Raw genomic sequence first — 27,858 nt, 5'->3', positions numbered from 1 at the left:
CAAAGAGACACACAAACACAGACACATGCACAAACACACACAGACAGACACGCACACATACGTGTAGACCCGTACAAGCACACAAACATTTATAATGTCTTCAATTGTTTCTTCAAGGCAGAGTATAACAGTACTGTACAACCCCCCCACCACCACACACACACACACACACACAGAGACAGACACTACACACAGACGCTACAAAAACACACAGACGCTACACACAAACACTACACACACACACAGGCCCTACACACACACAGGCCCTACACACACACAGGCCCTACACACACACACACAGGCCCTACACACACACACACAGGCCCTACACACACACACACAGGCCCTACACACACACACGCAGGCCCTACACACACACACGCAGGCCCTACACACACACAGGCCCTACACACACACACACAGGCCCTACACACACACAGGCCCTACACACACACACACACACAGGCCCTACACACACAGGCCCTACACACACAGGCCCTACACACACAGGCCCTACACACACACACACACACACACACACACACACACACACAGGCCCTACACACACACACACACACAGGCCCTACACACACACACACACACACACACACACAGAGGCCCTACACACACACACACACACACAGAGGCCCTACACACACACACACACACACACACACAGGCCCTACACACACACACACAGGCCCTACACACACACACACAGGCCCTACACACACACACACAGGCCCTACACACACACACACACAGGCCCTACACACACACACACAGGCCCTACACACACACACACACAGACCCTACACACACAGGCCCTACACACACACAGGCCCTACACACACACAGGCCCTACACACACACAGGCCCTACACACACACACACACAGGCCCTACACACACACACACACAGGCCCTACACACACACACACACAGGCCCTACACACACACACACAGGCCCTACACACACACACACAGGCCCTACACACACACACACAGGCCCTACACACACACACACAGGCCCTACACACACACACACAGGCCCTACACACACACACACAGGCCCTACACACACACACACAGGCCCTACACACACACACACAGGCCCTACACACACACACACAGGCCCTACACACACACACACACACACAGAGGCCCTACACACACACACACACACACAGAGGCCCTACACACACACACACACACACACACAGAGGCCCTACACACACACACACACAGAGGCCCTACACACACACACACACACACACACACACAGAGGCCCTACACACACACACACACACACACACACACAGAGGCCCTACACACACACACACACACAGAGGCCCTACACACACACACACACACACACACACACAGGCCCTACACACACACACACAGGCCCTACACACACACACACAGGCCCTACACACACACACACAGGCCCTACACACACACACACAGGCCCTACACACACACACACAGGCCCTACACACACACACACACAGACCCTACACACACACACACAGGCCCTACACACACACACACACAGGCCCTACACACACAGGCCCTACACACACAGGCCCTACACACACACAGGCCCTACACACACAGGCCCTACACACACAGGCCCTACACACACACACACAGGCCCTACACACACACACACACACAGGCCCTACACACACACACAGGCCCTACACACACACACACACACACAGGCCCTACACACACACACACACACAGGCCCTACACACACACACACACACAGGCCCTACACACACACACACACACAGGCCCTACACACACACACACACACACACAGGCCCTACACACACACACACACACACAGGCCCTACACACACACACACACACACACAGGCCCTACACACACACACACACACAGGCCCTACACACACACGCCCTACACACACACACGCCCTACACACACACACGCCCTACACACACAGGCCCTACACACACAGGCCCTACACACACACAGGCCCTACACACACACAGGCCCTACACACACAGGCCCTACACACACAGGCCCTACACACACAGGCCCTACACACACAGGCCCTACACACACAGGCCCTACACACACAGGCCCTACACACACAGGCCCTACACACACAGGCCCTACACACACACACACACAGGCCCTACACACACACACACACAGGCCCTACACACACAGGCCCTACACACACACACACACACAGGCCCTACACACACACACACACACAGGCCCTACACACACACACACACAGGCCCTACACACACAGGCCCTACACACACAGGCCCTACACACACAGGCCCTACACACACAGGCCCTACACACACACACACACAGGCCCTACACACACAGGCCCTACACACACAGGCCCTACACACACAGGCCCTACACACACAGGCCCTACACACACAGGCCCTACACACACAGGCCCTACACACACAGGCCCTACACACACAGGCCCTACACACACAGGCCCTACACACACAGGCCCTACACACACACACACACACAGGCCCTACACACACAGGCCCTACACACACACACACACAGGCCCTACACACACAGGCCCTACACACACACACACAGGCCCTACACACACAGGCCCTACACACACAGGCCCTACACACACAGGCCCTACACACACAGGCCCTACACACACACACACACACAGGCCCTACACACACACACACAGGCCCTACACACACACACACAGGCCCTACACACACACACACAGGCCCTACACACACACACACACACACAGGCCCTACACACACACACACACACACACAGGCCCTACACACACACACACACACAGGCCCTACACACACACACACACACACACACAGGCCCTACACACACACACACACAGGCCCTACACACACACACACACAGGCCCTACACACACACACACAGGCCCTACACACACACACACAGGCCCTACACACACACACACAGGCCCTACACACACACACACAGGCCCTACACACACACACACAGGCCCTACACACACACACACACAGGCCCTACACACACACACACAGGCCCTACACACACACACACAGGCCCTACACACACACACAGGCCCTACTTCTCCTACCTTCGCTGTCTTAAGAACAAACATTTGTTTGCCATCGTCTCCTCCGAGCCGAGCCTTCAGCTCTAACAGTTTGGCGACTTCTTCATCAATCTGTCAGGAAAAAATAACCCCAAAACTATAAATAATCATTAATACCCGTCACTAACAGCGGGACATTCAGAGCAGGACATTCTTCAGTACATGCAAACTAAAGAGGCATGCAGTCTTCTGCAGTCATCAAGAGTTCTCTAGAAAAATAAGCAGCTATGCAGAACTCATTTCCTGCACATTCTTGTCCTGGGTGTTTTTACATCCTTCTAGATGATTCTGATAAAAAGCAGCCATGACTCTACAGTTCAGATTGAGCTGTTATTATAATGCAAAAGCTAGCTCTTCATGCATGTGGCTTGTGTCTGGAGAGAAGCAATAATCATTTATAGATCTAATCTATGAACCCTTATTTGCTCTCCTTCAAGAGGTCAGCTTTATCAAAGTTCACCATTTCAGCTCTTTCTATTCAGGGTTTCATTATGATGTCTGCAGTAGGACATTTGCGCATCTGCTCCCATTCACATAAAGAATGAATGCAGAAAAGAGTGGAACTCGTAACAGGGTTTCTTTTCTCCTACCTGAGATACGGTCATCCCAGAAAGGCAGCGCAGGGGGCGGAGCCACGGCGAAGCCCGGCGTGCCATCAGTCCAGCGCAGAGACGCACACACACCAAGCCCAGGGTGGCCATTTTACAACACACACACAGTCGTCGCACCAGAGTTCAGGAATCGGACACCATCCGCAGGTCAGGTCCAGAACACGTGAAATCCAAGCAATTGGAAGCGTCCACCAATCAGGAGAGCAAGACGATGCCGATGATGATGATGATGATGATGAGTATAGAAGAAATATGGAGGAACCACAGGAGCAGCAGCAGCAAGCAGGAAGAACAGGAGAAAAGTGGTGAGCGACCCTAGCACTAGGGGCATCGCAGCATCAAGGAAGCAAAACATGAAAGCAAGGTGTGAAAATCAGGCGCAGTCTAAACTGCATCAAGAGAATAATCACACAGGAACACACTACTCTCATCAAACCAACATACCACACCGGCTCATTGACATGGACCGAGTTTCCGACAGTTTTGACTAGTCAGATGGGCAGATGAGAAGCGAGACTAAATCACTAAAGCGCCGCTGCATCACTAAAGGTGTGTAGTCGAATAGAGTTGTAGGTCACACAGGAATCCTTTAACACGTCAATAAAGAGGAATTCCAGTACAAAACAGATCTGATGATCGTGTATTAATTTTCGAGATCAATATGCAAAACTGGATTACTTTCAGGATGGATTTTTTTTTACTTAATTAACAAAAACTGACAAATGTGAAGATGAGGAGATGGATCACAGACATCGTTTGTTCGTCTCTAATCATATAATAATCAGATTATCACTTTAAATATAGTTAAAGGTCATATTTATCACCTAAGTATCATGTTAAAATCTAGCAGGCAGTATGAAAGTAGACAGTAACTCTGTGGCATTGAGCCAGCACTGCCTTCTCTCCTAACAGCTCTATCCTAATATTGCATCAGCTCCCTGCTAACACTGAGTAGCAACATGCTAAGCGTAGAGAAGCTCTAAGCTTATACCAACTGTACCATCACTGGATCGGTGTTTACATCGTGATGCAATGAGCCGTTAGAGCAAAATATAACTACAATGCTGTTTATGGTGTCGAAGCTAAAAGCACATGTTAGCATCCAGTCGCTCATGACGTCATGAGGGTAATGCTCGTACCGGGCTTGCATTAAAAACAAGTATAATCGCATATGATGCACACAGACCTGTTCCTTGCTGGCTTTTTCTGTTTTAAGTTTTCGCACCACCTCTCCTTGTACTTTGATCGCCTCTTGTATCTGCGCTTTGTCGGCCATGGTGCTTCTGCATTCACCGGTATGAGTACCTTTCCTTGCCTTCTTCCTGCGCATGCGCACTCACTCACCCACGCATACTCTTGTCGCGGACATTAGACGTCGGCACCGCTACAGGATTATTATTATTTTATTATTATTATTAATATATTATTATTAGTAGTAGTAGTAGTAGTAGTAGTAGTAAATTTCACATTAAGGCGCTGTGTCTTTACTTCATGCTCTCTATGCAAAAAGAATTAAGTCTGTTAAACTTGTGTTTTTCAACTTAAATGTATGCGATCGTGGCAAAACATTTATTACATTTATATTTATGTTTTATTCTTCTTCTAAAAACATAAATATAAATGTATATGTTAATAAAAAAAACATACATGTTAAAAAATCTCCTTAAATCGAGAAATTATCTAGTGCGCATGCGTGGATTTACAGCTTTCACGCTATTTATTTTTTTGCCATCTTTTTGTTTTGTTTATTTTTTAATCTCAAGGGCTGAGATTTGAGAGAAACAGATGAAAAAGAGACAGAGAAAACAGATGAAGAAAAAAAACAGACTGTAAATTTTATAACACTTTAACTCCTGAGGTTTTCCTCATTTCTTTATAGTTGTCTCCAGTCGACCGATAGATGGCGGTAATGTCTCCAATGCTAAGGAAGACCACCGAAGAAGAGTCGGTGTGTCATGGGTTGTCAATTAGCTTGAAGCTACACGGATATAAACACCGTGCATAAATCAATTAAATGTATTGAGGTTACACTGTCCAAAAGAGCAGAGTCACCCAGAGCGGTATGTACATGTTAATAAACAGCTTGTGTCTGTGGTTCTACTGAAATTATTGTTAGAAGAGGAGGATTTAGAAACAAGCTAGCTTAGCATAGCATAGATAGCTATGTGCGGAACTGGATAACAACAACAACAAAATAATAATAATAAAATGGCGATAAATACTGCTACTGCCAGTGTTACTATAGTAAACATCACACTCACACTGTTACCTTTTTACCATGGGGTGTCTTTATGAAACAATTATGTTTTAATCCTGTCGAAATTGATAATGTTCAGTATACTACAGAGAACATTTCTGCACAGGGTTTACGTTTAGTGGATGTAACTAGTTTACTAACTACTTGTTAACTATTAACTAGTTATTAACACGTCTTACTATCGCAACGGTTTGAGGTAAAAGTACTGAAATGCAAGCTAATCAAATCTGTCCATTTTAATGCTGTGTATTAGAAGTATGTACACTGACCAGGCATAACATTATGACCACCTGCTTAATATTGGTGTTGGTCCCCCTTTTGCTGCCAAAACAGCCCTGACCCATCATACACTGTGTATTCTGACACCTTTCTATCAGAACCAGCATTAACTTCTTCAGCAATTTGAGCAACAGTAGCTCGTCTGTTGGATCGGATCACACGGGCCAGCCTTCTCTCCCCATGTCCATCAATGAGCCTTGGCCACCCATGACCCTGTCGCCGGTTCACCACTGTTCCTTCCTTGGATCACTTTTGATAGATACTGACCACTGCAGGATAGATACTGCTCACTGCCGGGAACACCCCACAAGATCTGGAGATGGTCTGATCCAGTTGTCTAGCCTTTACAATTTGGCCCTTCATCAAACTCGCTCAAAACCCTTACGGTTGTCCATTTTTCCTGCTTCTAACACTTTGAGGACAAAATGTTCACTTGCTGTCTAATATATCCCCCCACTAACAGTTGCCATGATGAGAGATCATCAGTGTTATTCACTTCACCTGTAACTGCTCATAAATCGGTGTATTTCTTTACTTTATGGCATCTCCATGCATACGTCATCCTTACTACTGAAAATGAAAGCAAAAATACATGCTCACAAAACAGCACATTTCACCCAAAAGGACATTTTTCCTGTGTAATGTGCAACACAAACTGCCTCATCTGCCCTGCTAGATTTGCCTCTGTAGTTTATTGCTATTATTAACAACTAACTAATCAGTATCTGGATAGATAACTAACTAGTTTTTCAAGCCAGCAGAATATAAAAAATAATATAAAACACCAGTTGTTGTTGTGCATCAGACAATCTTTATTGTATCTTCATTTCCATTTACAAGTATTCATTTAGCAGATGCTTTTATCTAAGGTGACTTACAAATGAGGAAATGCAAGCAAAGTGAGAGAGTTAAGTCTTTTTTTTTTTCATATGAAGATAGTCATGGATTCTGCTGCTTGGAATAAGGTCGGAAGTTCATTCAGCCACTGAGGGACAGTCATTTTGAAAGTTCTGGAAAGGGAGCTCATAAACAATGAATGTTTTTAAGGCTGTATGTTTTGTGCTTATTCAAATTCCTTTTCTATGTCTAAGTCATTACACCACTCATAGAGCAGTGTGTGAGAATGTTCGTCCACTCTCAAAGGAATTCTGATCTATCCTGTCAGAGTTGCACCTCTCTGTAAGTAATTTATCTTCTCTGTGATGGCAGTGTAACTGATGAGTGTTATTATAGTTGTAGGTTGGTGAAGCAGCTGCTTGAAGATGAGTCCGACACAGTGGGAGCTCCCTCCGGAGTTGTGCTGCAGGCCCATGGCCTTTGTGGCTCTGACAGGCCTTGACGTGGTCTACAACGCCATCCATCGCGCCATCTGGGACGCCTTCTGTGCCAACCGACGGGCAGACAGAGTTCCCATTTCCTTTAAAGTGCTGCCAGGAGACCATGAGTACCCGAAGTGCAGAACCAAGGTAAAGAGTGACTGAACTTAAGCTCTCATACAGCAGTGACTCTTATTTATCGGCTCTGCAAGTGACTTGATGCTCTGGTGTATTTCAACAGCGAACCTCCTACGAGTGGTACATCCCGAAAGGTATCCTGAAGACAGGTTGGATGAATAAGCACCTGAACCTCGTACCTGCACTGGTGGTGCTCTTCTACGAGCTGGACTGGGACGACGCTCAGTGGAAGGAGAAGCAGTCCGAGTGCGCCACTAAAGTAGAGATCGTCAGGTAGCTCAGGAACTTATTTTGGAGTATATTTTTTTTTAGAGCTTTCTTCTGCATGATGATTCCTTTTATTGAACTCCAATGTTATCATGCAACAATATTTGACGTCTCTATGATAAGCAATAATTACTGAGATATACAGACAAACAGCCAACAAAACAATAGTGTTGCATTTAAAATAATCTAACATCTGTCTATCATCTGGCAATGATTCAGAAAATTCTAACATTAAATCAGCAGAGTTTGTTAATGTTTTAATGACATAAAAAGATATTTTGATACTTGCAGTATCTCAGAAAAGAGAAGTGTGACAGTTTAACACAGATATCTCTATAATGTTCTCATATTGTCTGTCCCAGCCCACAACCTCAGCTGAAACTGTGCAAGCTGCATTTTAGGGAAATGGATCTGATTTCTGGGCCATTATTTTTTCAACAGGAAAAAAAAGTACAGCAAATGGCTTTCCATGGCAAGAAATACAAATCCCAGTTATAATAAATTAACTTTAAAATAATTTAATCACTACCAGTATATCTGTATGTTTTTCATCTGTATGTTTAACCAGAGCATGCTTTAATGTCTCACATATTCTCTGTGGGGTTGTTTTTTTTTGTTTGTCTATGTAGGACAAGTCTGCAAGGCAGAAACACTAAAGTTGCTGTTGTTTTAATTCAAAAGAAGACTCCTCTTCCCCCTGGTATGGCTAAAATCCACTTCCATATAACCATCACATCTGTATGAACTGAAGGTTCAAATATTCATCACATCTGTATGAACTGAAGGTTCAAATATTCATCACATCTGTATGAACTGAAGGTTCAAATATTCATCACATCTGTATGAACTGAAGGTTCAAATATTCATCACATCTGTATATACACACTGAAGGTTCAAATATTCATCACATCTGTATATACACACTGAAGGTTCAAATATTCATCACATCTGTATACAAACACACTGAAGGTTCAAATATTCATCACATCTGTATACAAACACACTGAAGGTTCAAATATTCATCACATCTGTATACAAACACACTGAAGGTTCAAATATTCATCACATCTGTATACAAACACACTGAAGGACCAAAAATTCTTCACATCTGTATACAAACACACTGAAGGTTCAAAAATTCTTCACATCTGTATACAAACACACTGAAGGTTCAAATATTCATCACATCTGTATACAAACACACTGAAGGTTCAAAAATTCTTCACATCTGTATACAAACACACTGAAGGTTCAAATATTCATCACATCTGTATACAAACACACTGAAGGTTCAAATATTCATCACATCTGTATACAAACACACTGAAGGTTCAAATATTCATCACATCTGTATACAAACACACTGAAGGTTCAAATATTCATCACATCTGTATACAAACACACTGAAGGACCAAAAATTCTTCACATCTGTATACAAACACACTGAAGGACCAAAAATTCTTCACATCTGTATACAAACACACTGAAGGTTCAAATATTCATCACATCTGTATACAAACACACTGAAGGTTCAAAAATTCTTCACATCTGTATACAAACACACTGAAGGTTCAAATATTCATCACATCTGTATACAAACACACTGAAGGTTCAAATATTCATCACATCTGTATACAAACACACTGAAGGACCAAAAATTTTTCACATCTGTATACAAACACAGTGAGGGACCAAATATTCTTCACATCTGTGTAGACACACACACACACTGAAGGACCAAATGTCCATCACATCTGTGTAGACACACACACACACTGAAGGACCAAATGTCCATCACATCTGTGTAGACACACACACACCCACTGAAGGACCAAATGTCCATCACATCTGTGTAGACACACACACACACTGAAGGACCAAATGTCCATCACATCTGTGTAGACACACACACACACTGAAGGACCAAATGTCCATCACATCTGTGTAGACACACACACACACTGAAGGACCAAATGCGCTTCACATCTCTATACACAAAGTGCAGGTTGAAATATCCATCACATCTGTATACACACAAATATCCAAGGAACAAAAGATCTGAGTAACTATACCGACTATAGCCAAATAGTAATTAAAAGTAATCTATAAGCCATGTAGTTTATATGATGTGTATGTCGTACATTGCTGATGGCCGGTCGTTGTGTCCTGTCAGGCGAGGACGTAGTGGCATCGGAGAGAGCCGCTGCTCTGTGTAACGCCTGCGATCTCTCCGCAAAGTCCCTGTTTGTCCTCCCTCACACCGATCACCTGGTGGGCTACATCATCAGGTCAGACTGGCTCTCGTTCTCATACGGCATTTGATACAGCTGGAATTATCAAACACGTTCTGAGTATTGAGTATGCTATGTATTGTCTACAGGCTGATTTTGTGTCTTTCTTACTTCTTGTCCACGTGTAGGTTGGAGAATGCGTTTTACGAGCACGCTCAGACCTACTACTATAACGAGATACGGAGAGTAAAGTCTCACAAAGAGTTCCTCAATAAAACTACTCATCAGGTAATGCTGAAGGTCCTAAGAGCTCTCACACCTACTGTGATCTCTACATTGAATTCCGTCATGCCTGGTAAATACTAGAGGGTTGTTTATGTATATGTGTGATTTGTTAACCATTAATGTTTAAAGCTCTGACAGCAAGGTGAGGTGGTGTTTGGGTGCAATATTAAATCGAGATTTAGGTTTCATGGCTGAAATCTGTGCTAAGAACAGACTCAGGTGTTGTTTCTGGGGGCTTTCACACTGTTCTCTTACTTGACACCTCAGGTAGATATCCAAGATTTAAGATTCAAGAGTTTATTGTCATATGTACAGCTAACAGTGTGTTACACCATACAATGAAATTCTTACTCATCAGTGAGATGGTGTAAGTCTGATGATGAGGAGATTGTCTCAGAGTCTTAGAGGCAGGAAAAGGGATTTGGAGCTGTAATTTCTGTGACTGTAATCGTAAGCAGCCATAATTATTGTAAGACATCATGACATGGTCCAAACATAGCCATGCTATTATTTTTCGTTTTGGTGTTTAAGTGTTTTCAGCTTCCATGTCCGACATCTCCTCATATTCATTCACTAGCAGTTTTTTGTTTTTCAGCAGCACTCTGGTCTCTATGATTTGTTTTGCTGTTCATTTTTTTATTTATTTTTTTGCTTGTTCCTCATTTGTTCCTCACTTACGTATAGCTTTTTCTTTTGAACCTGGAAGTTTGCACACCTTTTAGTCACTTCCTGTTAGATTACATGTAAAACATGTACTGGTAGTTGATATAAAAACACCAAGCATTTATAGCATTTAGCAAACAGTGCTTTACATACTGTAGGGCACGAGGGAGAGCTAAACACATTCAAAAAACTTACACTATATTGCCAAAGGTTTAGGGATGTCTGCCTTTATATGCACATGAACTTTAATGACAGCCCATTCTTAATCTGTAGGGTTTAATATGGAGTGCCAGCTATAACAGCTTCAACTCTTCTGGGAAGGCTTTCCACAAGGTTTAGGAGTGTGTTTATGGGAATTTCTGACCATTCCTCTAGAAGCACATTTGTGAGGTCAGACACTGATGTTGGACGAGAGGTCTCAGCTCTGATTCATCCCAAAGGTGTTCTATCAGGTTGAGGTCAGGACTCTGTGAAGTTCCTCCACACCAAACTCACTCATCCATGTCTTTATGGACCTTGCTTTGTGCACTGGTGTGAACAGGAAGGGGTCATCCCCAAACTGTTCCCACAAAGTTAGCATGAAATGGTCCAAAATGTCTTGGTATGAAGCTGAAGCATTAAGAGTTCCTTTCACTGGAACTAAGGGGCCGAGCCCAACCCCTGAAAAACAACCCCACACCATACCACCAAACTTTACACTTAGCGCAATGCATTCAAGCAAGTACCGTTCTCCTGGCAGCACCCAAACTTAGACTCGTCCATAGATTTGCCAGACAGAGAAGTGTGATACGTCACCCCAGAGAACATGTCTCTTCTGCTCTAGAGTCCAGTGACAGTGTGCTTTACACCACTGCACTAACTTCTACACCACTTCTAACACGTTGCGTTGCTCTTGGTGATGTAAAGCTTGGAGGGGTGTCTCAAAACTTTTGGCAATATAGTGTATTTTGTATACATGGTTATTTGTCATAAATTTTTATTAAAGTGCTTTTTAAAAAGTAAATCAGACTTAAAGTAAGTAGCACTTACTTTACACGTCAGTGTCCTGTGGGCCCATGTTATCAGTTTGTTTTAAAGTTAAAATGATAAAAAGTGGTTTGTTATATTTCCTTTTTTCTATCTGAATTGAATTGAATTTTCTCTTCTCTAATTCTATCAGTAAACAAAATGTTTACGATGACCCTCATCCTTCTGAAACCTAAATGATTTTGTCATCTGTTTGTGTTTCAGCTGCTGTTTGTGAGGCACCAGTTTAAAACTGGTTTCTTCAGCGAGCTCAAACAGGACACGCAGAATGCTCTCAAGTACGCTGCAGATTCCTGTTATCTTTGCTGTTAAAGTTTATTTCCCAGGAACAACAATTTAATGCTCTTTATATCTGTTTATTCACCTCCACAGATACTACAAAACAGCCTACAGTCTCATCCACGAGCTTCGTGCCTATGAAACCAACATGCTGGAGATCAAGACTTTGGCTGGGTTTATCAATTATAAGGTGTGTTCATAAAATTTCTAATTGTTTTCTGTGATATTGATTTCAGTTGTATTTGAATCACAATCATATATGTATTGCCAAAAGTTTTGGGACACCCCTCCAAATCATTGAATGTTGTTTTCCCAGGGGTCGGGCTTGTCCTCTTAGTTCCAGTGAAAGGAACTCTTAATGCTTCAGCTTCATACCAAGACATTTTGGACAATTTCATGCTCCCAACTTTGTGGGAACAGTTTGGGGATGACCCCTTCCTGTTCCAACATGACTGTAATATGGAGTTGACCCGCCCTTTGCAGCTATAACAGCTTCAATTCTTCTGAGAAGGCTTTCCACAAGGTTTAGGAGTGTGTCTATCGGAATTTTTGACTGTTCCTCTAGAAAGCACATTTGTGAGGTCAGACACTGATGTTGGATGAGAAGGCCTGGCTCAGAGTCTCCGCTCTAATTCATCCCAAAGGTGTTCTATCAGGCTGAGGTCAGGACTCAACTATGCATGTCTTTATGGACCTTGCTTTGTGTACAGTCATGTTGGAACAGGAAGGGGTCCTCTCCAAACAGTTCTCACAAAGTTGGGAGCATGAAATTGTCCAAAATGTCTCGGTATGAAGCTGAAGCATTAAGAGTTCCTTTCACTGAAACTAAGAGGCCGAGCTCAACCCCTGAAAAACAACACCTGAATTTAATGATTTGGAGAAGTGTCCCAAAACTTTTGGCAATTAATTACTGAAATATACATAAAGCAACCACAAAGTTATTACAGCATCCCTTGGTAAGAAATATACACACACACCACAACATTTAAAATACTGTCATTTTAAAGATGCTGTTTGACCACACCATGTCTGCAGAAACTACTGTAGTGCAGAATTTTTATAGTGGGTTGCTGTTAGAAGCAAGAGAGTCACAGCTGAGTAGATCTGTTTTGGGTGTAGAAGAAGAAAACTTCTGGGCCAGAAATACGTATCCCGATGACTTCAGTGAAGTAACTAGTCAGATCCATTGCAATATTTATGCTACAAATCACCAGTTTTGTGAAGTGCAGTATATTTGAGCAGCAGATTTTACAAATTGCATCTTTATGAGAACAACACAAGAATTTACCAAACATAAAAGAGCCAGCATTTGCTTTTTAAGAGCATCATTAACATTTCCTCATTTTGTAACTATAGTTAAACCTCATGGAAGGTTTTTTTTTTTTTGCTTCAGTACTGCCCACAAGCCACACACGATCTGCACACGTTTCCTGTTTAAAAAAAAAAAAAAATTAAATCCTCCCACGGCTTGTGAAGCCAGTGTTGATCTCACCTCTCTTACACTGCCTCATCTCCCCTCAGATCTGCAGGCTGTGTTTTCAGCACAACACCCCTCTGGATGCCATCGCGCAGTTCAGGAAACACATCGACCTGTGCAAGAAGAAGATCGGGAGCGCCGAGCTGGCCTTCGAACACGCCGCCTGGATGTCTAAGCAGTAGGAGACAGTGTTTTTGTTAATATTTCTGTACCAGGCTTTAGCAGCACCTTAAAAATGATTCAGTGGTGCATGATAAATGTTTTAATCCCAGAAGTGCCTATATAATGTGTATGTGTATATATATATATATATATATATATATATATATATATATATATATATATATATATATATATATATATATATATATATATATATATATATATATATATATAATATCTCATAGGCTTAGTTTCCATTTTTTGGTGAACAAGTTCTCTCTCTCTCTCTCTGCAGGTTCCAATCATTCGGTGATCTTTTTGATGAGGCGATTAAACTCGGCCTGACGGCTATACAGACACAGAACCCTGGCTTTTACTACCAGCAGGCTGCATGTTACGCCCAGGAGCGCAAGCAGCAAGCCACCCAGCTCTGTAGCCATGAGGTATAATGCTACTCACTCACACAACACTCTTTCTCCTCAACCCCCTTCCCCCCACTCACAAACACACACACACACACACACTTGCTGTGTAAACAAGGTTGTTCACTGTGACAGAGCATTCTTATCAACTTCTCAGTTGAGCAAGAACATGATGAGCTTCAAAAGCAGGACATATCTTTTGAGCTTGAAGCTGCTTCTTCAAGCAGTTTTCTTAGAATTTTTTTAAAACAGTTATACAGTGTGTGTGTGTGTATTATAATAAAATTATTCCATGTGTGTTATTATTCTGTAGACCAGTGTGAGTTTTCCAACACCGGACCCTTTGGAGACAGTCTCCGGAGCTCTGGATTTTTATGGACAGAGACCCTGGAGACAGGGCCATCAGAGTAAGTGTCCACAACATCTTAAGGAGCAAATACACTGTTAGGGCATTGTTCACATACACAAATCAGCAGGTGAAGTTAATAACAATGATTATCTCCTCATCATGGCACCTGTTAGTGGGTGGGATATATTAGGCAGCAAGTGAACATTTTGTCCTCAAAGTTGATGTGTTCGAAGCAGGAAAAATGGGCAAGTGTAAGGATTTTGACAAGGGCCAAATTGTGATGGCTAGACCACTGGATCAGAGCATCTCCAAAACTGCAGCTCTTGTGGGGTGTTCCCGGTCTGCAGTGGTCAGTATCTATCAAAAGTGGTCCAAGGAAGGAAAACTGGTGAACCGGTGACAGGGTCATGGGTGACCAAGGATCATTGATGGACATGGGGAGCGAAGGCTGGCCCGTGTGATCCGATCCGACAGACGAGCTACTGTTGCTCAGATTGCTGAAGAAGTTAATGCTGGTTCTGATAGAAAGGTGTCAGAATACACAGTGCATGATGGGTCAGGGCTGTTTTGGCAGCAAAAGGGGGACCAACAATATTAGGCAGGTGGTCATAATGTTATGCCTGGTCGGTGTATTTGCGTTACATACATGTGAAAAATTAAATTCAGTGTCCACTAGATGGCACAGCTACAATCTCTGTAAAACTTTCTGCTGTCTGTGCGATTGTTGTCATTATGCTGCGTCTCAGTTTAAAAACTTAAAAAATATTTAACAGTATTTTATAATCTAGAAAGTCAAGAAAACTGAAACAGCTTTTAATAGGATTTTAACATTCAAACACTGACTGCACTGGGGAAACTGCATGTGTTGATACTCAATAATGATCTATGGGATTTTGTTTTATTATTAATATTGCACTTTTGTGCCACATCTGGATCTTCAGGTACTCTGTTTTAGTATGATGTCTTTTCGCAGGCATTGATCCACCTGATGCAGAGAAGGAAAAACAGGGCATCCTTGCTCTCCAGCTGAAGGAGAAAGATGTCCTGCATTCGGTAGGTCTCTTTAAACATTCCGATTTTTTACTAAAGTGTTTAAGAGAGAGCCCAGAGAGTTCGGCCATGCACGCTTGAGCAGTTTCTGATCATCACAGATTTGTCTTCACACAGATGTTGAGTTTCCTCTGTTCGTCCCTCAATTGCACAATTCTTTAAAAAGAAAAAAGTAACCTCAAAGCTGTATCAACACACATCAGGGCTAAGCCCCCCACCCCCACCCCCCAGATGCTTGCATAATTAAATGCAGTAATAAAAGCAGGAGTTATTTTTAAAAAAGTGTAAAAATTATATATGTTAATAACTTAAATATTAAGACTGTACTTCATACATTTTCTTTTTTGATTAATTAAATATGATAGTGTAATTTTTAAACAGTTAATTAGTACTGAAATTTTATCCAGCGTTGTGTGTGTGTGTGTGTTTCCACAGGAGCTGATCATCGCATTGCTCAGTAATGCCGTTGCACAATTTAAGAAGTACAAGTGCCCTCGTATGAAGAGCCATCTGAGTGAGTGTGCAGTGTGTTTCTGACCACATCACCTCCTCCTCCTCCTCCTCCTCCTCATCCGCTTGACCATGCAGAAACCTAACCCATCAAGTCGTAAACTTCTTTTACATTAGACACAGGTTTTACATTCACATTTTAACTGCTAATTTTTCTGAGACCCACACATCACTGCTTGATATGGGAATTACACAGGGTATGAATTTGATGGAATTTTAAACACGTCGCTGCTTACTGCATCCTGGACTCGACCTTTTATCCAACATAGAATTTCATTTTCAGAGAGGCAGAGATACTTTCCCATTGTATACAATACAACAAAATCTAATGTGGCAACTTTCTGAAGGCTATATATATGTATGTATGTATGTATATATATAGCCTAATATTATATTTTTTATATACACTATATTGCCAAAAGTATTCGCTCACCCATCCAAATAATCAGAATCAGGTGTTCCAGTCACTTCCATGGCCACAGGTGTATAAAATCAAGCACCTAGGCATGCAGACTGTTTTTACAAACATTTGTGAAAGAATGGGTCGCTATCAGGAGCTCAGTGAATTCCAGCGTGGAACTGTGATAGGATGCCACCTGTGCAACAAATCCAGTCGTGAAATTTCCTCGCTCCTAAATATTCCACAGTCAACTGTCAGCTGTATTATAAGAATGTGGAAGTGTTTGGGAACGACAGCAACTCGGCCACGGAGTGGTAGGCCACGTAAACTGACGGAGCGGGGTCAGTGGATGCTGAGGCGCATAGTGCGAAGAGGTCGCCAACTTTCTGCAGAGTCAATCGCTACAGACCTCCAAACTTCATGTGGCCTTCAGATTAGCTCAAGAACAGTGCGCAGAGAGCTTCATGGAATGGGTTTCCATGGCCGAGCAGCTGCATCCAAGCCATACATCACCAAGTGCAATGCAAAGCGTCAGATGCGGTGGTGTAAAGCACGCCGCCACTGGACTCTAGAGCAGTGGAGACGCGTTCTCTGGAGTGACGAATCGCGCTTCTCCATCTGGCAATCTGATGGACGAGTCTGGGTTTGGCGGTTGCCAGGAGAACGGTACTTGTCTGACTGCACTGTGCCAAGTGTAAAGTTTGGTGGAGGGGGGATTATGGTGTGGGGTTGTTTTTCAGGAGCTGGGCTTGGCCCCTTAGTTCCAGTGAAAGGAACTCTGAATGCTTCAGCATACCAAGACATTTTGGACAATTCCATGCTCCCAACTTTGTGGGAACAGTTTGGAGCTGGCCCCTTCCTCTTCCAACATGACTGTGCACCAGTGACCAAAGCAAGGTCCATAAAGACATGGATGACAGAGTCTGGTGTGGATGAACTTGACTGGCCTGCACAGAGTCCTGACCTCAACCCGATAGAACACCTTTGGGATGAATTAGAGCGGAGACTGAGAGCCAGGCCTTCTCGTCCAACATCAGTGTGTGACCTCACAAATGCGCTTCTGGAAGAATGGTCAAAAATTCCCATAAACACACTCCTTGTGGACAGCCTTCCCAGAAGAGTTGAAGGTGTTATAGCTGCAAAGGGTGGACCGACGTCATATTCAACCCTATGGATTAGGAATGGGATGTCACTTAAGTTATGTATGTATAGTCATATGCGAGTCAAGGCAGGTGAGCGAATACTTTTGGCAATATAGTGTATATATGTATATATGTGTGTATATATATATATATATATATATATATATATATATATATATATATATATATATATATATATATATATATATATAATATTTATATCTATCTATCTATCTATCTATCTATCTATATATATATATATATATATATATATATATATATATATATATATATATATATATATATATGTATGTATGTATTTTTTTTTTCAGAACTGAGGGCACAAAGCCTTTATTATCACCACATATGTATTACAGCACAGTGGAATTCTTTAATTCTTTTCTTCACATATCCCAGCTAAGGAAGTTGGGGTCAGAGCACAGGGGCAGCTATGATACATAGCCCCCAGAGCAGGGAGGGTTAAGGGACTTGCTCAGTTGCACAGTTTATTTATTGCTGGGGTTTGAGCCCTGATTCTCCAACCAACAACCTAGAGCCTTAACCACTTGAATCCCTAACTGTGTTGCCATGATTATTGAAAAAATGTATTTATTGCACATAGACTAAGCTAATAGTGGCATATTGCACAGTGTATAAAGTGACCAGAGTGAACTGTACACAGTGTGTGTACACAGTATAGCCTGGTCTAAGTACTGAAAAGCGCCACAGTACTTTCCTTCCTTAGCCATCTCAACATGTACATTTATTAGGATTTAAAATCTGGGTTAATTTCTGCACAACATCTATTCATTTTTTTCTCTGTGCATGTGTGAAACCCTTAAAGGAGAAGTCTGACTGTATTTGTTTGACTTTTTTCTTTTAATTAAAAAGTTTCTCTTCATCAGAAAATGTACTTAAATGACTGACTGTGCATTGAAATGAGTGGATCAGGGAAGCGAGCAATACACACTATTCTAACAGTGTATTTTTTGATTTGATGCTATTCATATGTGTTTGCAGTGGTCCAGATGGGTGAGGAGTATTACAACGCCAAGGATTACACTAAAGCCCTAAAGTGAGTCACTTGTTCTGAAAGCACTGTTTATGTTTAATGCAATCTGAGGCAGCTGGAGGAGTGAATTTTACACGTGTGTGTTTCCTCCAGACTGCTGGACTATGTGATGTGTGACTATCGTACTGAACGCTGGTGGACTCTGCTCACCTCCATACTGTGCACAGCGCTGAAGTGCTCATACCTGATGGGCCACATTAAAGACTACATCACCTACTCAATGGAGCTGGTGGGAAGAGGTATCTTAGTCCTCCATCACAATCTCTCCCTTCCTACACTCATTCAGTCTAAAGTATGCTGTGTGTGAGAGAGAGAGAGAGAGAATATGTAGTGTGTTTGTTAATATATTAACACTGCCTGTGTGTGCATGCCCAGCGTCCACACTGCGTGAGGATCAAAAGTCCAGGATTGAGAAGAACTTGATCAGAGTTCTCATGGTGAGTGAATCAGGGTGTAATTATGGAGCAAATTCTGTGCATGTAATACCGTACTACAGATTATTTAAAATCCGCATCTGAAGATTAAAGTGTAACATCCAGCAAATATAGAATGGGGAAGTATTATTACTGGAAATTGTCTGAGTGGGGGTGGTCTAATATTCTAATGTGCATGCTAGATTGACATGATATAATATAGAGAGCTAAAGCAGAGTTACTGTGTTAATACTCAGATTGTGTTTGTCTCTAATCAGAACGAGGTTCCTGAGCCAGAGCCGGAGTGTGACCCAGGCTCTGTAAAAGCAGCTCAGGTGCTGTGGAGTGACCGCGCCTCACTGGCCAGCAATAATGAATTCACAGTCGAGGTGCAGGACTATGTGCCCTTCAGTGAGTACTGAATGATATTAGAGATTAGTATGTGTCTGGTGTTATAAATAAATAAAGTCACAGATCCTATATATGGCCCATCATCCTGTATGATCACTACATAGTGTATAACACTGTATAACTGTCTAGTGCACTGCATTCACACTATAACACAACGATAGTATCTGCTTGAAACTATTCCATCGTCTAATACATTAAGAGCAGGCACTTTCTTGTTTTTATACCTAATTAGAAAACAGAGACTATTCTATAATTGTGTAGGAACCAGAAATAGACCCATGGATCATTTATTTTAAGTTGCACTATACCTATACCTAAAACAATTATTGGCCTTTGAATATGTAAACAGTATGGAAATGTTGAAAACAGTAAAATTATGGCAGTCATCTCTCTCTCTCACTCACACTCACACACACACACACACGAATCCATATAATGTACTTGCAGTCTTTTGTTCCACTGGAGTGTGAAATGCAGTGTACTAAATAATGTGGATTGATGCAGTTCTCAGCCAGTCCTCTTTCTCATCAAGCACATTTGAGCAACATTAATACACGTTACATCTAGACACAAAAAACGGAGCACTTGAGGTAAAACTATGAAGTATTCTGTATGGCAGAGAAGACTGAGGTGCTTATTAACGAAGAACAAAATGGGTTTGGTGCTAGACATTTTCTCTAGAATCTAAGTATAAAGAGTTCTGCCTCGAGTCTGATTATATAATTAAAACTGGAGGCCGTATGCATTCCTTGCAATTTAGCATAATTAGACTGTCATTATATGACACATTTTTAAAGAAAAGCACACAGGATATTCTAATGATAATGTGTTTCATATATCTGTCTCAGTCCAGTGCAAGGCCAAGTTCCTGTCTCCCAGCTTTCACGTAGACGAGCCTGTCCAGCTGCATGTTTACTTGAGAGCTGACTGCCCCCATCCTGTCCGCTTTGCCAAGCTGTGCGTCAGCCTTAGCAACCAGGTATATGCGCACACACACACATGCGCGTATATATCTTGATATCTTTCTCTCTTTTTTTCCTTTCTCTGAGTTCCAATTGTTGCTGTTGTCACTGTTTTCAGGAGTATAACCAGTTCTGCCTGGTGGAAGAGGCATGCAGAGGCAAGGACATCTTAGAAACATCCTCACAGCAGAACATGTGCCTCGTTCCCGGCAAGGCCCGGAAGTACTGCTTCAAATTCGTGGCCAAGACTGAGGATGTTGGAAGAAAAATCGAGGTAGGGTTTGTACAAGTACAAAAAAAAATTTTCAAAATTCCTTTTCATGTATAATTAATGACGTCTCTGATTCAGATCACGCATGTGGACCTGATGCTGGGCAGTGAGAGCGGCCGCTGTGTGTATCTGAACTGGAGGGGAGGAGGCGGTGACGCTGCATCTGGCCACGAGGCATTGCAGGCATCCCGCTCTTTTAAGAGGAGAATCTGTGTCCCAGAGCAGCAGGTCGACTGGGACGCCGTCTCCATCCAGGCTAGCACCATGTATGTTATTAGTCAATATTTTGTGATCTTTGCAGAATAAGGATGCTCAGAATCCATTACTCAGAATGTTATTGCAAACTGTGCACTCAATGAAAGATATTTTTAAGTGGGTGTGGATGTGTTTCCCGAATAGGATCATATCCCGAGTGCCCCGAATCTCTGTACAGCTTCATCACGATCCCCCAGCACTGACCAACGAGATGTACTGCATGACCGTCACCATCCAATCAGATGAAGACATGGTAGCCAGAGACGTCAGTCTCACTGCTGGCCTCAAGCCAGGTACACACACACACACACACACACACCTCCACATATCCAGAATGTTTCGTTAGACACTTATTATCCTGTAATTCACCACAACGGACGTCTGTGTTATAGGTCAGGATGCAAATCTCACACAAATGACCTACGTTACACTGAATAGTTCAGAAACGTGCGATGAAGCACATCCCGCCTTGCTCACTGATATTTCTATTGGAGAGCTGCAGCCAGGGCAAAAGGTAAAACCACACACACACACACACACACACACACACACACAAACAACTCATGCTGGTTAACAACTCATGCAGGCACAACAGATAATAGCCACAAAAGATAAAATATTAGCTTTTTAGAAAGTCTGAGATTGAGGTCAACATTAACATTTTGCTTAAAATGAAGCCGTGTGTGTGTGACTTTCTGGTTGCCAGATTGAGAAGAAGCTGTACATTCGCTGTGTGAGCACTGGATCCCGAATCTTCCTGTTTCATGTGTCCTATGCGATGAGCACCACAGTGGAGGGTAAAGACATCACATGCAGGTGTCACAAGGTGAGCTCTAAACCTCATCTGACCACAGTGCATGATTTTAACCGCAATTTCATTTATTACATTTTAAATGCTAATTGCATTTCTTTAACTTTATTGTCAATCATTAGGATGAAGCTGTGACCATAGACACAGTCGTTCCATTTGACGTGGCTTTCAAGTTTGTGTCCACTAAGGTGAGCTTTTGAAATCTTCATAGTCCCTTTTTCTCAAGCAACTTGTAGTGTGTTAGATGCGAATACACTACATGTGAGGTGTACTCTGTGTGTCAGTTCGAGCACCTCGAGCGAGTGTATGTGAACGTGCCCTTCCTGCTGATGGCCGACATTTTGAGCGCATCACCGTGGCCTGTGAATTTAGTTAGCAGTGAACTGCAGCTGGCTTCCAACATGACCGCCGTCGACGAGCCCCAGAGCCAGGTGGAAGGAGGTAAGCAAACAGCACTAAATCATTTGATCTGTACAGTGTGTGAATGCGTCTAATTTAGCGCTGTGTGTGTTGCGTATTTGCAGTGGTGCTGCAGACAGGCGAGTGTGCAAGCGAGTGCTTCAGTCTCAGCTGTCCTCCTGTTCGGAACGGCACCAGCACCGTGGCAGCAGGACACTACCTCATCTCCTGGAAGAGGTGTGACATTTCAATAATAATAATAAATACAATAATATTAACGATAGTGTTTTTCCATCTGTCTCCTGGTGGTCCAGCGGCAGGATCCCGTGCTCATATTGCTGTGGCCAGGGTTCGATATCCGGGCAGTGTGCTAACCCAGCCACTGAAGGGTTAACTCTCAGTGCTGGTCCCAAGCCCGGATTAAATGAAAGAACAACAACATAGTGTTTCTCCATCTGTAAAAGAGATCATGATGTAAAAGTGAACGTAGCTGCAGCATGACACTATCTTTCTGCACTGATTTGAAATTTTAAAAGGTGTTAAAAGTTATACACCAATTTACTACATATTAACCAAATAATGCAGAGTCACAAGATGAGGGATGAGGTTTTTTGTAGGCTAACCCAGATGTTAGCATCCTCCTGCTTCCATCAACAAGAAGCCAGTAGGATTATTCCAGTAGCTTTTGGATTATTGCAGAAAATTCATTGATTTATTACATTAAGATAATCTTCACAAATGAACATGAAAGTTTTAAAGCCAGACATAAAAAGCAGAGGTTGGGCTGCAAACGAACTACACCATGGTGACCAGCATGACTTCAATGTGATGTGACAGTGTTTACAACCTCTATTGTCCCATTTAGCCACTTGTTACCAACCACGACACATAAAACCTTAAAATATCAGGAGTGGGGTTTTACTGGTGTATTTTCTGCTGTAGAATAAAATGTGAAATATATCTTCAGCTTGTGGTACATATGTACCATATTTCAGGCATTTAATGGAACTTGTTTCTAGGGTTCAGTTTATGACAGTCAGTCAGTGATTACGATCCTGTCACATAGAATTAACTACATACACAGTGTGTTCAATTCTACATGTCACCACCTGTCCATATACAATAGCTATAAAATGATTGATACGATATAATTTTGTTTAACAGGAAATCTGCTTGTGCTGAAACACCCGTTGTCAAAACAAGCATGATCCTGCCTCATGTAATCGTAGAGACTATTCCTCTGTATGTCCATGCTGGTAAGTCAGATTTTAAGATTAAATAAAAATTATTAATCAACATAAAATAGGCTAAATATATTTTTAAATATTCTTTAATTAAACATTATACTGTATATGAAATCTTTTATCACCTCAGGCACACTGATATTTATTTAAAAATCATCAATCTGGCATTTTTTAAATAATTTTTATTTTTCATCTTTACCAAGGGTGCCAATAGTTCAAGAGCTGACTGATTATACTGCTTCTACTATTATTATAATAATAATAATAATAATAATAATAGTCAGACTCAAGTGAATCCCACAGTGAAGTGTGTTTCATGTTGTATGTGCTGCATTTTATTCTTTCTCGTGTTGTTTATGGGTCCAGACATGCCTTCGTTCGGTCGTGTCCGTGAGTCTCTTCCTGTGCGCTACCACATTGAGAATCGGACCGGACTGGTGCAGGACGTGGATCTGTCCGTGGAGCCCAGCGACGCCTTCATGTTCTCGGGACTCAAACAGGTCAGTGACTGAAAGAGATGTTGGAGTGCGGCTGTAGGGATTTACGTTCGTTCAGCTGCAGGAGCTTTACTGAGATCAGATACTGGGTGAGGAGGTCTGTCGTCCAGTCAGAGATTCAGTTCATCCTAGAGGTATTCAGTGGGTTTGAGTCTCAGATGAATCACGTATGGGTGTGATGATCAGGTGTCCACATACTTTTGCCCGTAAATAGTGGCTCCCAAAGCCGGTCCTGGATCAGTCATAGGGAATGTAAATCTTTGATTGCTTTATTTTGAGATGTAGTGCAATTAATCCTAAGTATAATGTGGTCAGAACTAACCTTTGGTCAGTCTTGTGTCAGTGTCAACTTTACCACTGAGAGAGAGATCAAAAGTTAATCCAGCAAGGTCATGCTGTTCTCCATAACAGGGTAGATTTCTGCATATGCTAAACAATCCTGATTCTCGTTATTGAGTCATGTAGCAGGGCTGGTCATCTTAATGCAGAGGGATGTCTCACACACGTTTATTTGACATTCTGTCTTTAAAATTCTACTGGATGTTAATAAACCATTAAATTTTAATATTTTTTGCACTGGGACTAACATTGCAAAACTGATAACAGGGAATATGTTTGTCTGTCTTTCTGTCTGTGTGTGTGTGTGTGTGTGTGTATTTCTGTCTCTCTGCGTGTGTAGGTACGGATGAGAATTTTGCCAGGTGCGGAGCAGGAGATGGTGTACAATTTCTACCCTCTGATGGCTGGATATCAGAACCTGCCTGTGCTGAACATCAACCTGTTACGCTTCCCCAACATCTCCAACCAGCTGCTGCGCCGTTTCCTCCCCACCCGCATTTTCATCAAGGTGAAAACTCACGAACACCTGCTGAAATTATGGAAATGAGTACATTTTCCATTTTCCTCCATAGGAAAATCTCAGTGCTGTTCCAGTTTCGTGGGTAACATGACAAGCTTCGTTTTTGTCTTATTATACTAAAGAGAAAGATGTTACAGATACGTAGTTATTATAAAGTTATTACTACACCGATCAGGCATAACATTATGACCACTGACAGGCGACGTGAATAACACTGCTGATCTTCTCATCATGGCACCTGTTAGTGGGTGGGATATATTAGGCAGCAGGTGAACATTTTGTCCTCAAAGTTGATGTGTTAGAAGCAGGAAAAATGGACAAGTGTAAAGATTTGAGAGAGTTTGATGAAGGGACGAATTGTGATGGCGAGACCACTGGATCAGAGCATCTCCAAAACTGCAGCTCTTGTGGGGTGTTCCCGGTCTGCAGTGGTCAGTATCTATCAAACGTGGTCCAAGGAAGGAACAGTGGTGAACCGGCGACAGGGTCATGGGTGGACAAGGCTCATTGATGCACTAAGGCTGGTCCGTGTGATCTGATCCAACAGACGAGCTACTGTTTCTCAGATTGCTGAAGTTAATGCTGGTTCTGATAAAAAGGAGTCAGAATACACAGTGCAGGACGGGTCAGGGTCAATAACACACTTCAGGATGTGCAGTTCTCATCCCACTACACTGTTGAAAATATTTCACTCTTTACGATTGCGAATGTTAAAAGTACATTTCTTTTGTGTGTGTTTGTCATCTTGTTTGCAGCCTCAAGGAAGAAATGGTGACGCTTCTATTGCAGCTGCCTGAGAAATGTGCTGCTGGTGAAAGCTCCGAAACCAGTTTAGCTCGATTGTCCTTTAACGCCGAAAGCCGCAATTTGGGTGGAATGAACTGGTCCGACATCGTCCAGGACAGACCTTCAAGAATAGACCAGATGTAATTATTTGAAAGTGATGAAAACAGGTCTGCAACTTTCAGCGATTCCTCCCAGAGAATCTTGTACACCATGACCGGATGAAGACAGACATTCTCTTTTCTCTTCTTGGAAATCTGATATGTAGTCAGTGTAATGATATAATATGTAACGTGTCGCCTCGTTGGCTTTCGTGTTTAATTTAAAATCCATGCTTTGTACTGAAGTGCTGTTTCTGCTGCTGTTATTAATTAATCCTAACGAATCTTGTGACTAAACATTTACTAATGTAAATCAAAAATGTGGTAATAAAATAAACAATTATTAATCCTAGCACTGGAGAATTTCTACCCATAAAGGTTGTGGATTCCAGTTGGACAATTTGGAGATTGAGCCTGCTGATTTTTTTTTAGGTCAGTATCTCTGATCAGGCTGCGTATTTCAGGACCAGAAATCAGCAGCTTTAATCTAAGAAAAGATACAGACATATTTTAAACTATACAGAATATTAAAGAATTGTCTTTGTGGATAAGCTGTGTCTAGGGATATGAGGGGAAATCCCAGCTTTAATTGAAGAATTTTAACATGTTACATTTATTATCATGCCAGTACTTTAAATGACCTGTCTTTACACTGGCCACTGATTTATTCTTCTACACTCATTGGTGAAATTGAGCAAGAAATCTGAGCTCATACCTTAATACTGAACTTCTGTCCAGTAGATTCTTGTCTACTTATTCTTGTCTAGCTTATATCTATGGTCCGTGAACAATTTTTGTGTTAACGCTGATGCATATTTTCCATCACTGTCTTGCATTGTCCAACCAGTTGTCCAATAGCTGCTACAATTTAGTGGTCAGCATCATCTGGATGCTACTGGGTCCTTGCCACCTCTACATCATGTGTTGGGAATTCACAAAATGAAAGCTTTTGTGCAGGGTTTAATTAAGGAAAGCCATCTTTATCTTCATGAATGTAGAGAAAAAACAACCTTAGGTTCCAGACATCGGACATTTCTCATAAAAGATTTTGTACAAATCAGTACTAAAAAAAATATTCATTAAAATTATTCATAGTCATTGCCACATAAATATTAATATAAAAGTAGTCATCTGCTTGTTTTCGGTTTATACCCAACCTACAATACATGTATGTAGTCACAGCCGTATACACGCTTCTTCCTGAATCTGTTGCCACCTCATTACAAGCGCACATATATAGGGTATCTTTGTATGCTGTAACATTTTAATTACGATTTCTCTTCACGGCAGTTAAGAGCTCCAGGCGTGTTCTTGCACGACAAACCCGTTTCTCTTTCTTTGCACAAAAGAACAGGAGTGGAAGAACCCTGACCTCAACCCCACTAAACACCTTAGGGACTCTTATACTGACCTTTTCCCTGAACATCAGTGTCTGATCTCAGTAATGCTCTTGTGGCTGAATGAACACAAATCCTCACAAGCATGATTCAGGATCTAGTGGAAAGAAGGTCTTCACAGAAGAGCGAAGCTTACTGTAGCAGAAATGGAGTATTCAATAAGCTCATAATGTACGTGTGGGATAGTCAGTGGTCCACCAAGCCACAGGGTGTGCCTTTCATGCCAAATCCAGCTCGAGTCTGGAGAACTCTGGTCACTCACACCGATAAACCTTCTGAATAGTTTGTTAGCATAAAGGTGGCATTTAACTGGAGATTTTCCCCTCAGTTTCTTCAGCTCATCATCCTCTTTGTCCATTGAAGCACTTGTGTCTTCTTCC

At 42.3% G+C, this 27,858-nt stretch overlaps 2 protein-coding genes across 3 annotated transcripts in view; one reads left to right on the top strand and one right to left on the bottom strand.

Moving 5' to 3' along the window:
- Window positions 1–5,094, bottom strand: part of hars (histidyl-tRNA synthetase) — a 16,984-nt gene extending 11,890 nt beyond the window's left edge. The window contains exons 1-3 of one of the 2 annotated variants that reach the window (XM_058408761.1): window positions 4,937–5,094; window positions 3,730–4,071; window positions 3,122–3,211 (exon numbers count right to left, since the gene is read on the bottom strand). In XM_058408761.1, coding sequence (XP_058264744.1) covers window positions 3,122–3,211; window positions 3,730–3,840 — 201 coding nt within the window. In that variant the 5' untranslated portion in view covers window positions 3,841–4,071; window positions 4,937–5,094. The remainder of the gene's footprint in view (window positions 1–3,121; window positions 3,212–3,729; window positions 4,072–4,936) is intronic. The other variant, XM_058408760.1, reaches the window with a different exon arrangement.
- Window positions 5,095–5,653: 559 nt separating this feature from the next.
- trappc11 (trafficking protein particle complex subunit 11) lies at window positions 5,654–26,433 on the top strand. The gene is made up of 30 exons (XM_058408712.1): window positions 5,654–5,810; window positions 7,520–7,752; window positions 7,844–8,013; window positions 8,637–8,707; window positions 10,181–10,295; window positions 10,427–10,526; window positions 12,417–12,490; window positions 12,585–12,681; window positions 14,013–14,146; window positions 14,426–14,573; window positions 14,866–14,959; window positions 15,875–15,954; window positions 16,387–16,465; window positions 19,024–19,078; window positions 19,169–19,314; window positions 19,451–19,512; window positions 19,767–19,899; window positions 20,748–20,878; window positions 20,980–21,135; window positions 21,211–21,398; window positions 21,532–21,680; window positions 21,780–21,901; window positions 22,094–22,213; window positions 22,321–22,386; window positions 22,483–22,639; window positions 22,723–22,834; window positions 23,762–23,853; window positions 24,208–24,341; window positions 25,018–25,185; window positions 25,953–26,433. The coding sequence occupies exons 2-30, from the start codon at window positions 7,549–7,551 to the stop codon at window positions 25,992–25,994; spliced, it is 3,399 nt and encodes a 1,132-aa protein (XP_058264695.1). The 5' UTR covers window positions 5,654–5,810; window positions 7,520–7,548; the 3' UTR covers window positions 25,995–26,433.
- Window positions 26,434–27,858: the final 1,425 nt, after the last annotated feature.

Source organism: Hemibagrus wyckioides, linkage group LG14 (genome assembly GCF_019097595.1).
Source record: "Hemibagrus wyckioides isolate EC202008001 linkage group LG14, SWU_Hwy_1.0, whole genome shotgun sequence".
Taxonomy (NCBI): domain Eukaryota; kingdom Metazoa; phylum Chordata; class Actinopteri; order Siluriformes; family Bagridae; genus Hemibagrus; species Hemibagrus wyckioides.
The sequence above is the reverse complement of the archived record's forward strand: the minus strand, read 5'-3'. Positions and strand labels throughout refer to the sequence as shown.